General features: G+C 37.1%; 1 protein-coding gene across 13 annotated transcripts in view; it reads left to right on the forward strand.

Moving 5' to 3' along the window:
* Agbl3 (ATP/GTP binding protein like 3) overlaps window positions 1-12,445 on the forward strand; it is an 83,237-nt gene that overhangs the window by 14,949 nt on the left and 55,843 nt on the right. For 11 of the 13 annotated variants that reach the window (XR_003836920.1, XM_021164428.2, XM_021164429.2 and 8 more), the window contains exons 6-8: window positions 2,338-2,476; window positions 3,292-4,068; window positions 7,589-7,757. Coding sequence is in view for 12 of the 13 variants with exons in the window: in XM_021164428.2 (XP_021020087.1) it covers window positions 2,338-2,476; window positions 3,292-4,068; window positions 7,589-7,757 (1,085 nt within the window). In the remaining variant the exon portion in view is untranslated. Of the gene's footprint in view, window positions 1-2,337; window positions 2,477-3,291; window positions 4,069-7,588; window positions 7,758-12,445 lie in introns of those variants that run through there. The other 2 variants (XM_029478393.1, XM_029478394.1) reach the window with 2 other exon arrangements.

The raw sequence follows: 12,445 nt of genomic DNA on the forward strand, positions 1-12,445 counted from the left end.
AAAAAAAAAAAAAAAAAGACAAAAAACAAAACAACTTTAAAATAAATACATTCCTGGCACTCTGGGCCTCTTTCCTGTCTGTCCTCATACCTGATCTTCTCCCCTTTTCCTCTCCTTTCCCAACCTCCCCACACCCCCACCCCTCACCCCCACCTCTGCTCTACCTTCCAGTTTCCTTCTCTCTGCCTCCCATGACTGTTTTGTTCCCCTTTCTAAGTGGGATTTAAGCACCTTCACTTGGGCCTTGCTTCTTGTTGAACTATGGGGTGTATCATGTATGTTCGTATTTTGGCACTTGAGCTGTTAAAAACTTTGTTTTGGTGTCAGTGACTAATGTCAGAATCTCAACTATTGTTTCTTCACACATCTTTTCTGCTTAACCCTCTCCTAGGATTTCAGTCATGAGGATATTAGGTAACTTGGTACTGTCTAACAGTTCTTGGATCATAGGAACGCAAGCTTATTGTGCTTGCTTCATGTTACTTTTGTTGTTAGAAACTCCTGCTTGAGTTTTGGCTGTTTCTGTTCACCATTGTCATTTTGTTGAGTATTTCCTGCTGAGCTCATCAGAGGCAGTTTCAGCTTACATTACTGTTTTTCATTGTGATATTCTATCCAATCCAATGCTTTCTTACATCTCCATCTGATCTTGCACATTCTTTTATGCTTGGTCCTTAACTCACTCAATCCATCTGAAGTCTTTACCTGATAGAGCCAGCATCTTCATTATATTAGACTGCTTATGTAGTTTTCCATCTTGACTCATGTCTGTAGTGTTTTCTCTGTGTATGTTCATGAAAATATATATGTGTTGAAATCCTCTTGCTGAAACTGGAGATCTTATCTAGGTGGTAAAGAAAAGCAAATAATTTTTATGTGTGAAAACTGAAAAAAAAATCCAGGGTCTAAGTCTTTAAGTATATGAGGAGGTGTGATGCTGCTGCTGATTCAGTCACGTTAGGGATGAAGCTGGTATGACATTTTTTTAGTCTTCTTACCTTTATAGCTCCTCAGGGTTCAGATCCCCTACATCACCATTAGAATAATGCAGAGAATATTTCTCAGTTCTGGATCATTCTTAACTTCATATCCTTCTTTTACACTGTAGGGAAATTCTCTCTGAACTCTGTATTCTCCCATTAAAAAGTCCTTGTTACTTTTTATTCATGGCCTGTTAGACTTTTGGGGAGACAGAGGGTGAACTCTGTGGTTCTGATTAAACCTTAGTCATGCACCATGTCCCTAATTCTCAGACAGAAGGCCTTTGCAGTATGCCAGTGTCAGCAACGAACATCTGGTTCCATCTGGTAATCCCAGCCTATTGCAGAGTAGTACAGGATTTGGGATTTTGGAAACAGTTTTCTTTTCCCAGATACTGCATATAAATACAAGTGTCCTAAAGCTAACAATGTTTATTGTCCTTACTTCTCAAGAATTTAGTGGTTTGTTACATAAGGAAGAGGGAGAGATGATCTAGGTAGGGTTTTATACATTGTAAATGCTTTCTCAGAAAAAAATTTTGTGAATATCTGGGTATGTCCATAAGAGAACTTTAAATTCCCTTATGCCCATATATCCTTCATATCTTCTCAGTGAGTCTGCTCTATCTTTGTAGCCCATACTCAACCTTTTGATGACTGGTTAAACCTTTTTAAAAGATGCATTATTTTTAAGTTCTGTGTCTCTTGTGTGGATGTGTGCACATGAGTCCTGGTGTAGTGGGGGTACAGGCATTAGAGATACAGGCAGTGTGAACCACCTAATGCTTGTGAGTGCTGCTAACCAAACTCAGCTTCTCTCCAAGAGCAGAATGGCCTCAAAATCACTGACCATCTAGACAGCCCTCAATAATTAACTTTCTAAGTGAGTGTTCCTCATTGTGGTCAACACAGAATAAACCAGCAATTATAACCCACCTCTCCTTTAGAAGGGTCTTCCTTAGATTTTGAAGTGGGAATTTGTCCTTCAACCACAGACAACAGAACTTTCAGTAGTTCAAAAAAGCATTGAAAATTTACTCACAGTAGTATTTTTACTGTTCCAAGACTAAGAAAATACACCTTCTAGTGTTGTGTCCTAAGCAGAATCCAGAACTTGGTCTCTGATTTTAAATCTGTCTAGTGTTTAAAACCCAGCATCCAAAGCTGTAAGCTTTCTTATGTACAGTGTCTACTCCAGCCCATAAATGTTGATGTAGTATGTGTTTTGTCATTATGCTCAAAATATTGTGTAATCTGCCTGTGATGCACTTCTCTGATCTGTGGATTATTTAGAAACATGTCATCTGTGAAATTACTTGGCTGTCTTACTGTCACTGATTTGGTCTTCTCTCCCCAGCTTACAAAGAGCCCTGTTTTGTGTATTCCCGAGTTGGGGGTAACCGAACATCCTTGAAACAACCTGTGGATAACTGTGATAACACGCTGGTGTTTGAAGCAAGGTTTGAGAGTGGTAATCTACAGAAGGTAGTCAAAGTGTAGGTTTTAATTATTTTTATTAGAGGAAGTAGGTTGTTAGCTACTTACTGTTTTCTGAATTAGGCACATTAAAGCTTTTAGTATCAATTACCTAACTATAATTCTCAAAGTATAAATGCTAACTATGGGTGTTAAGGATTTACATTTATTTTAGCCATTCCTAGGCCAGTATTTATAACTCTACATATATGGGCATTTATAAAAAGTTACTTGGTAAGGAAAAGTCACAGCCAGAAAATATTAGTATGTAAAAAAATATTATAGTGAAAAGTGTTTTGGCTTCATTAAGTGTCTTCAGTGACTAGGTTTAGAGTACAGATGGTTATCAGAATCATTTTTAACTGGGAGTTCAAATTTTTCAATCTATGTAATTGTATTACTTTACGTGTACTTTCAGACCTCTCTTAGAAATAGTTATTTTATACCCATAGAATGAGAATTATTAGAATGTGCTTGAAGGTAAAAACAAAAACAAACATTGATATTTTTCTTCAGTTCCAATAACTCTTTAGCCATTTATTTTCTAGGAAATAGTTGTATTGAAACCTATAAAGTGTTATTGAATGTCTGTGTTTGTGAATGAATGCTAAGGCTACCTATTTAAATTATGATCAATTTCTCGTGAAATAAAACTTTCAAAGTGTATGTGGTTGTTTGCTGTCAGATTCTAAATATACATTGTTTCCTCCCAAAAAGTTTCTATGACTATAGAATAAAATAGATAAAAAATAAGATTATTTTTCTAGTGTATCTTAAACTGAAATACCATTCTTATATTCTCACTGTGCTCTTCCCCTCCTTTTTTGTGTATTAGTGCAGATCATGAATACGAGTTGACTGTGCGCCCAGACCTCTTCACAAATAAGCACACTCAGTGGTACTATTTCCAGGTCACTAATACCCAAGCAGAAATAGTCTACAGATTCACTATTGTCAACTTTACCAAGCCTGCTAGTCTTTACAATCGGGGTATGAAGCCACTGTTCTATTCTGAAAAAGAGGCCAAAACCCATAACATTGGCTGGCAGAGAATAGGAGACCAAATCAAGTATTATAAAAATAACCTTGGGCAAGATGGGCGCCATTTTTTTTCTCTTACATGGACATTTCAGTTTCCACACAGCCAGGATACTTGCTACTTTGCTCACTGCTATCCATACACTTACTCCAACCTTCAAGAATACCTGTCTGGCATCAACAGTGACCCAGTAAGATCAAAGTTTTGTAAAATACGTGTCTTGTGTCACACGCTTGCTAGGAACATGGTGTATGTCTTGACAATAACTACTCCCTTGAAGACTAGTGACTCAAAGCGCAAGGCTGTGATTTTGACTGCAAGGGTCCATCCAGGAGAGACCAACAGCTCTTGGATCATGAAAGGCTTCCTGGATTATATTTTAGGAGACTCAAGTGATGCACGCTTACTTCGGGACACTTTCATCTTCAAGGTGGTACCCATGCTGAATCCAGATGGCGTGATTGTGGGAAATTACCGATGTTCCTTAGCTGGCCGGGATTTAAACCGTAATTACACATCGCTCCTGAAGGAGTCTTTCCCTTCTGTTTGGTATACAAGGAACATGATCAATAGGTAAAGTAATCTTCAAATTCCATCTCTGCTTAATTAGTAAATTTAGTAATAAGGAATTTGCTCACACAATTCCATTCATTTCTGTTACTCTAAATTTTCTTGATAGTTCATAAGCAGTTTTTTCTTTCCACTCTGATCCTACACCCTTCTGCATTATAAACAAAACTCTTTCCCTTCAGTGATGAAATAGACCCCAGAACATTTCATTGGCTTCATGAATCTATGAGTTTGCATATCACAAATTCAATTTTTTACTAGAGCTTATAGTAGCCTTGTATTTTTATCATTTATATATGAAAATTAACTACTAACCAAGGCCTTCTGGCATTATGCCAATCAAACAGTGCTGGATGAGTCCTTAGAATAGTAGTTGGTATAGTTATTTACATTTTCATGAATAATAGTCTCATTTGCTCCCAGAAAAAAAAATGAATCCTTTAAGTTTTCTAAATTTAGAGTGGTAAGATCAATTTAGTTCTCAAGTATTTGTTGAAGCAAAATTATTTGATAGACTCAGGTAATAACAATCAGGAATAGAAAGTCTGTTGGAAACAGAACACCCATTCCATAGGTCTGGGACTTAAACTTATCATATTAGAATTGATGCTGTATCATTTGCTAACTGTACACCCTTGTGCAATTTTAAAACTAGCTTAAGTCTCAGTTTCCTCATCGCTAGAGTGGGACTAGTATCTTGAAGATGGGAGGATTAAATGAGAAAAGTATTACACATAAATTACAAATAAAGATCAGAATATTGATAGCTCTAAATGTATTCATAGGAACTCTCACATGCAAAAGAAAGGTGTTAATAAAATTATATAGATATGAAAACATAAATATTCAGTTATTTAGTTATAATAACAACTTCTATTATTGATATTGCTATCTTGTAATCCAATTTTCTCCTCACAATTATAAATGCAAGGTACTTGTTAAGAAATTGACGAACCCCAGCTCCTCCCAGATGCACACAAAGGGTCGAAGTTCCTGGGGTGGCTCTGATTGTCTTAGACAATCTAGCCTCAGCTTTCACTTTCACATAATTTCTTTTTTATCTGCTTTGGAAAGTAAGAAGTGCAAAACCCCATAAGAACCTGAAACCCTGCTTTTATATGGCATTTATATGTAGATTCCAGGCATCCTTGTAGTTATTTGGGGGGAATGTTTAAATTACAAAAGAGTAACCTGTGGTTTCTCTTATCCTGGAGATGTAAACAGTAAAAACAGCTGACTGCATGTACTGTGGTATTCTGGATTTATTCTGGCATAGAATTAAGGACATTCATGGAAAAACTAATGAAACTAAAATAAAATTGGGAGCTTAGTTCATGTTAGAAATGTGTCCAGGGGTTTACAGCCCCATAGGAAGAACAACAATATGAACTAACCAGTACCCCAATAGCTCCCAGGGACTAAACCACCAACCAAAGAGTACACATGGTGGGACTCATGGCTCCAGCTGCATATGTAGCAGAGGTTGGCCTGGATAGTCATCAATGGGAGGAGAGGCCCTTGGTCCTGTGAAGGTTCTATGCCCCAGCGTAGGGGAATGCCAGGGCCAAGAAGCTGAAGTGGGTGGGTCAGGGAGCAGGAGGAGGGGAGGAGGGAGGGAGAGAGGGTTTTCAGAGGGGAAAACAGGAAAGGGGATAACATTTGAAATGTAAATAAAGAAAATATCTAATTAAAAAAGAAAAGAGAAATGTGCCAAGATTGGTTTCTTTGTTTTCAAGAGCATAGTAGAGTTGTGCGATTTGCTAACAGAAAGGAAACTGCAAAAGGAGTAGATGAGAGCAGTGTTTTTCCAGCTGTTGTGTCAATCTAGTTATTTTTAAATGAAATATAAGACAGAATGTTTAATACATCATCTATGAAGTCCGATTAATGATCTTTAACATTAAGAGTTCCTGGTCTGACACATGATGGATTACAAGCCAATATAATTTGGCTTGTCTGTATAGAAGTTAATTTAAATGTCTCAGTTCTCAGATTGCCCTGTAGAAAGGTTAAAGAAGGAGCCAATTCAATAATTTCTGAAAGAATTGTAAGAAATAAAAATACCTTTCATAAAACTAATCAAAAGCAGGCAAGAAAAACAAGAAGACGGTCACATATGTGTAGAAAGCGAGCAGATAGAAGTACAGACAATATGAAGTATACTTAAAGCAAACACTTAGGATGATGCTTAATACAAAATATTTATAATACTTAATTACCTTTGGACAAAAAAAAATCTAAACTGTTATTTTAATTAATGTAAGGGAAGAAATATTAATATTCTTCTTTACTTCAGAGGTAATGTTTCTTTTGGAATTAACTATATAGATGTATAAGTCTCTACTGATGCACTTATAGAAAACTGAAATATCACCAAACTTGTGAATATTATACTTAAAAATACATGGTATGCTTCATATTTAGGGATTAAACTTGATAGCAATGCTTTTATAAGCTGGTATTCTAAGAACTTATAATGATGTGTTGATCCCTTTATGTTAATTAGATTTTATCAAATAAAATCAGTAAGTTAATGCACATCAAATTTCATTTTTAAATTTTATAACCATTGCTTTTAGTAAAAGTGATTTTTGATTCATTATAAATATCTATTTGCAATACCATTGCTAATTTTTTAGTAGTTAATATTCTAGATATAACAGGTAACATATGCAATTTTGATTGTGATATAGAAATGCCATACAAAGCCAAAACTAGGACAAAAGTGACAAATGCTCACAACACTATTGCCATGCACGGCTGTTAGTCTCGCCTCACAGTCCTCTTCATCAGTTTGAAAGGCTTAATTTTTACTTTAAAATAAGTGAGTGCTAAGTCATACAGATAAATCATGTCCTCTTAAGGAAAACACGATAATTTCTTTTCAATATTTATTAGAATTTTACAAGAAAAATTCAGTTTAAATTTTAGTACCATTTTTCTCAGAATGCTATCTCAGAGCTTAACTATTCATTGTTTCCAGCACCAAGTTCTGAACACTCAATTTTCAACAAATCCTTAGGTGCTTGTGTGCACAGCACTGTAGTAGATGATTTCTAAACGTTTCCCTTCTTTAACAAGCTTAAATATCAAACTTAACAAAACTTCCTAGACAAGTGGCACGGCAATGGTACAGCTAAGGGTTGCTGAGTTCCAGAGCCATCTCAGTTCTGCACCGAGCTGCTGGGCGGGCAGCAGTGAGACACAAAGCTTGTTCTGGAGGCTGAGAACACTAAATGATGAGGGAGGACAACTCTAGTCAAAAACAATGCATGCTAAGGTAATGGTCTACGGAAGGGCGGTCTGTGTTCTGAGTACAACAGAAACCACAGTACAAAGCAGAGAGGTCTGCTAGGAGTCTTGGGAGTGGGAGAAATGTGTCCTTATGGAAAACTAGAACATAAGTAGTAAAAGCTAAGGTCTACTTATTTATTTGGATATTATATTTGTAAATCTATAGTCGTATCTATAGAAGAAAATTCAGGGGTAAAATTTAGTGATTTGTTCCTTTTCTTCTTCATAGGTTAATGGAGAAACGAGAGGTTATTTTATATTGTGATCTTCATGGCCATAGTAGGAAACAGAACATTTTCATGTATGGTTGTGATGGTAGCAGCAGATCTAAAACAAAAGGATTATACTTACAGCAACGGATCTTTCCACTCATGCTGAGCAAAAATTGCCCAAATATAGTACGTACCTTTAAGAGTTTAACTTCCCTTTAGTAAATGTTTGTTGCTCACATAAAAAAGTCAAGTAGGCCATTTTAGTTGCTAATATGCTTTTTTATTTAGTTCTTTGGACTCATTTTTACAATTGACCATGAAAAAAATTACTATTTGGAACTGTTAAATGGCCAAATAACATGAAAATATATAAAAAAAGAAAACAAAGATTCCTCATTCTAAGACCAGCACTATTTTACCTTCTGAAGTTTCCTCTATTTGTCATTTGTATTATCACTTTCAAGACCTTTTTTTTTTAATTTTATTTATTTATTTATTATATGTAAGTACACTGTAGTTGTCCTCAGACACTCCAGAAGAGGAAGCCAGATCTCGTTAAGGATGGTTGTGAGCCACCGTGTGGTTGCTGGGATTTGAACTCCTGACCTTCGGAAGAGCAGTCGGGTGCTCTTACCCACTGAGCCATCTCACCAGCCCCTTTCAAGACCTTTTTAAAATATCTTTTTAATGTGTAAGTTAAAAAGACTAAAGTTCATGATCTTACAAAATTTACAATAATTTATCAAAACTTTTCAAAGAAAATTTAATGACCAATATTCAAAACTACATAGAATTAGAAGGGAATACAGTATATTTATTTTTGCAAACACTGAAAATGTTGGAGCTGCTCAGTTACCAGAGTATTAAAAATTACTTTACTGTTTTAGAGAAACAAGTTAATGTAGCAAACAAAACCCTGTAGACTTCAAGTTCTTAACCAAGCACTTTAATTATAAGGATGTATTGGGAAATAAAGGCTTTCTTAGGATAATTGGAGCTAAAACACACCAAAAAGAAAGGATGGTCTGATAGGAATAGCTATTTATAGAAGGACCAGGCTGATGCTCCAAGAATATTTATCCCTTAGGGAAGATCAGAGAAAGTAAGCCCATAGGTATAATTCATTGCTCCTTTAAAATGATCCCATTTCATTAAGATATTGTAGTGTATATTTAGTAACAAGTTAAAGTTTTCAATCTCTAACTAGTTGTGCCTTACATGAAATGGACCAGTTTCTTGAACACAATAATCAACCACTCTACATTTAACCATATATTCCATCTAATACAGTGGTTGCTTAAAATATAGACACTTCCAATTCTATGTTCTATCTGAAACATCTCTCGTTACAACAATTGTGCAAATCTGCGGGCAGAATTAGAGATTTGAAATGCTTTTCTCAGGAAACACAGGTAGGTAGAAAACAGGTGAGCTATGTAAGAACTGACCAACACCAACTGAATTTGACAGTTACAGAACAACTCTGCTGAAGAGTGGGATACATGATATATGGTGCAGTAAATAAAGGGTCACTCTATGCCCCTAGCGGGTGTGCATGTGGCTCTACACCCACCCAAGAGCTCTGGATTCACGAAAGACTTGCAATGCAACCTTTATATTTAATCCGGCCAAACTAGTTCAAGGGCTGGGCACTTCCAAACCTCCCCACAGCTAGCACACCCTCCCCTCCAGTATTCCTGAGTTAATATTTTGTAAATATATATTTTTATCTTTGCTGCCTTATTTCCTTCTGGGCAGTCCTCCCATGAGGCCGCTTTCCCTTTGCACGTACATTTCAGTTGTCTCACCCTCCTGCTCCTTCACAGCATGGTCTGTCCTACTCTCCTCTCATGGTGGACTCCCTTTTTCCCTCTCCCTATTTCTTACTGGGGAATCCTAAAAGTCCCACCTCTGTCCTCCTGCCCAGTCATTGGCCGCTTGCTCTTTATTGATCAGTCAAAACACCAACTGTTGGCCTGGATCCGCAGTGGACATGTGAATTCCCATGTAAGCACAAATCAAATCCCCATCAGATACATGTAAATGACCATTGAATGGTCATCAATACAGACAGACCAGCTTCTGCCTTAAAATAAATCTTAACAAATTAGAAAGAATTCAAATCATAAAGTATGTTCTCTGACCACATGGAAATAGACTAGAAATCAATGAAAGAAGAAAAATGTGTCCAAACTCTTGGAAATTAAACTACATTCTAAAGAGGCCAAAGAAAATTTCAAGGAAGATTAGAAATATGTTACATATAAAGTATTCTGAAACTCAGCTAATGTAGTAGTGCTTAGATTAAAATTTGCCATAACAAAGACTTAGAATAAAATATTTCAAGTCAATATCTGGGTTTCTATGTAAGAAACTGGAAAACAAACTAAACTGAAAACAAGCAGAATGAAACAGACAAAAAAAAATATATTAGCCACCAAGCAGGCAGCTGATATGAGGGCCCCAACACACATACAGTAGAGGACTGCCCGGTCTGTTCATTCAGAGATGATGTGCCTAACCCTCAAGAGACTGGAGGCCCCAGGGAGTTTAGAGGTGGGATGGGGAGTGGAGATAATCCACGAGGAGATAAGGGGTGGGGAGGAGGTGTGGGATGTGGAACAGTCGGAGGGTGGATGAGAGGTTGGGGGGGAAATGAAATATGGAATGTAAAAATAATAAATTAAAAAAATAATAGCAGAATAATAGTAAGTTTCCTCTTGGGGCCCATGTCCTTTTAAGCACCAGGTCCTCTTTGGCACATGTTAGCTACCATGGTGATGTTGGAAACAGAAATGATGAATGAATAAATAAAACAGAGCTTATACTGGAAAACTCAATTAAAACTGATAAAACTTTCCCAAAAACTGACCAGAAAGAGAAAGATTTCAAAAATGACTAATTGAAGATTAATTCCTGCACATTGAGCAGCCAAGCACAATAAAAGGGATATCCTAGTGGATATCCGCTACTCAAGAACCTCGGGGTTTTAGTGACTTGATGACGCTTCATCATGGGTTGTTATAAAACATTAAACGGTTGTTACATATATTATAAGTAATACATTTATGAGACTTATACCATATTCTCAGAAATTACATTGATAAACTAAAAAGAGACAGAGACTGCCATGCCATATTTAAAATACTACACTAACTAGAAGGACGCCGCCTCAGCAGGAAAAGGCACCTGTTACCAAGTTAATGATCTGGGTTTGACACCTGGGACCCACATAGTGCCAGAGAGAATGAACTCCCACAGGTTTTTTCTTGCCTCCATAATCATGTGGTAACATGTGCCAAAGAGGACCTGGTGCTAACAAGGACATGGGCCCTAGGAGGAAACTTACTACTATTCTGCTAAGTGGGCATAGCAATACAACCTTTCCTGATAACACGTTGCTATACTCATGGATCCTTATATTGTTCAACCCTATCAGAGAAGCTGCTTCCTCCATTAGATGCCAAATAGCACAGAAACCCACTACAGGTCAACATGCAGAGATTAAGAGACTTTGTGATGCTCATCCTTTAATGACATGTCTGCATCACACTCTCAGTGCTCAAGAATCTGTGTAGAAGAGGGCTGGAGAGATGGCTCAGCGAATAAAAGCACTGACTGCTCTTCCAGAGGTCCTGAGTTCAAATCCCAGCAACCACATGGTGGCTCACAACCATCTGTAATGAGATCTGATGCCCTGTTCTGGTTTATCTGAAGACAGCTACAGTGTACTTACATAAATAAAATAAATATATCTTACAAAAAAAAAGAATCTGTAGAAGAAGAACAGAAAGAGTGTAAAAGCCAGAGGTAGTAGACTACTTCCAGGAACCAGTATTGTCCAGATACAAGAGGGAAGATGCACATACTAATTCACAGAAAGCGTGACAGCACATATAAGTCCTGCTCAAGTTCAAGCAAGACAAAATCCCAACATGAGGCAGGTGAGCAGGATGAAGTCGCACCCCTAACTAAGGAGCTATTGGTAATCAACAGCTGCTGAGTGACGTTGGTTTTCTTCAATAGATTGATGCCTAGTGTATAGACACACTCCAGGGCAGACCCCACACCCAGGAGTAGTAGACCATAACAAGCTGAACTCCATGTGTTGTGTTGTGGCTATTGTCATTATGCTGTTGTTGTTGTTGTTGTTGTTGTTGTTGATGATAATGATGTTGGGAAGAGAGAGTAAGAGAATATGAACTTGGGTGGGTAGAGAAGAGAGGAAGGATCTAGGAGGAATTTGTGGAGGGAAGTAAATATTATCAAAATATATTGTATGAAATTATCAAAGAATGAATAAAATATTTGAAATACATAAAAATATATAAGAAAAGGAGGTGAGCTTGAGAGGCAGAAGAGGAATTTCAGGAATTAGGAAGAAGGAGTAAAGAATAGCGATGACCAAGATGCATTGTATACATGTATGAAAAATCCAAAGAATTAAAATTAAAAATAACTTATAAAATAAACATTAAATATTTTTCTGTTGTAATAAAAAGTATATACAATAATGCTATTCTTAACATCATACAGAACTTTTTTTAATTAGGTATTTTCTTCATTTACATTTCCAATGCTATCCCCAAAGTCTCCCATATCCTCCCCGACCCACTCCATTACCCACCCACTCCCACTTCTTGGCCCTGGCGTTCCCCTGTACTGAGGCATATAAAGTTTGTAAGACCAATGGGCCTCTCTTTCCAATGATGGTCGACTAGGCCATCTTCTGATACATATGCAGCTAGAGACATGAGCTCTTGGGGGCGGGGTACTGGATAGTTCATATTGTTGTTCCACCTATAGGGTTGCAGACCCCTTTAGCTCCTTGGGTACTTTGTCTAGCTCCTCCATTGGGGGCCCTGTGATCCATC

The sequence above is a fragment of the Mus caroli genome, chromosome 6 (genome assembly GCF_900094665.2).
Source record: "Mus caroli chromosome 6, CAROLI_EIJ_v1.1, whole genome shotgun sequence".
Classification (NCBI taxonomy): Eukaryota; Metazoa; Chordata; class Mammalia; order Rodentia; family Muridae; genus Mus; species Mus caroli.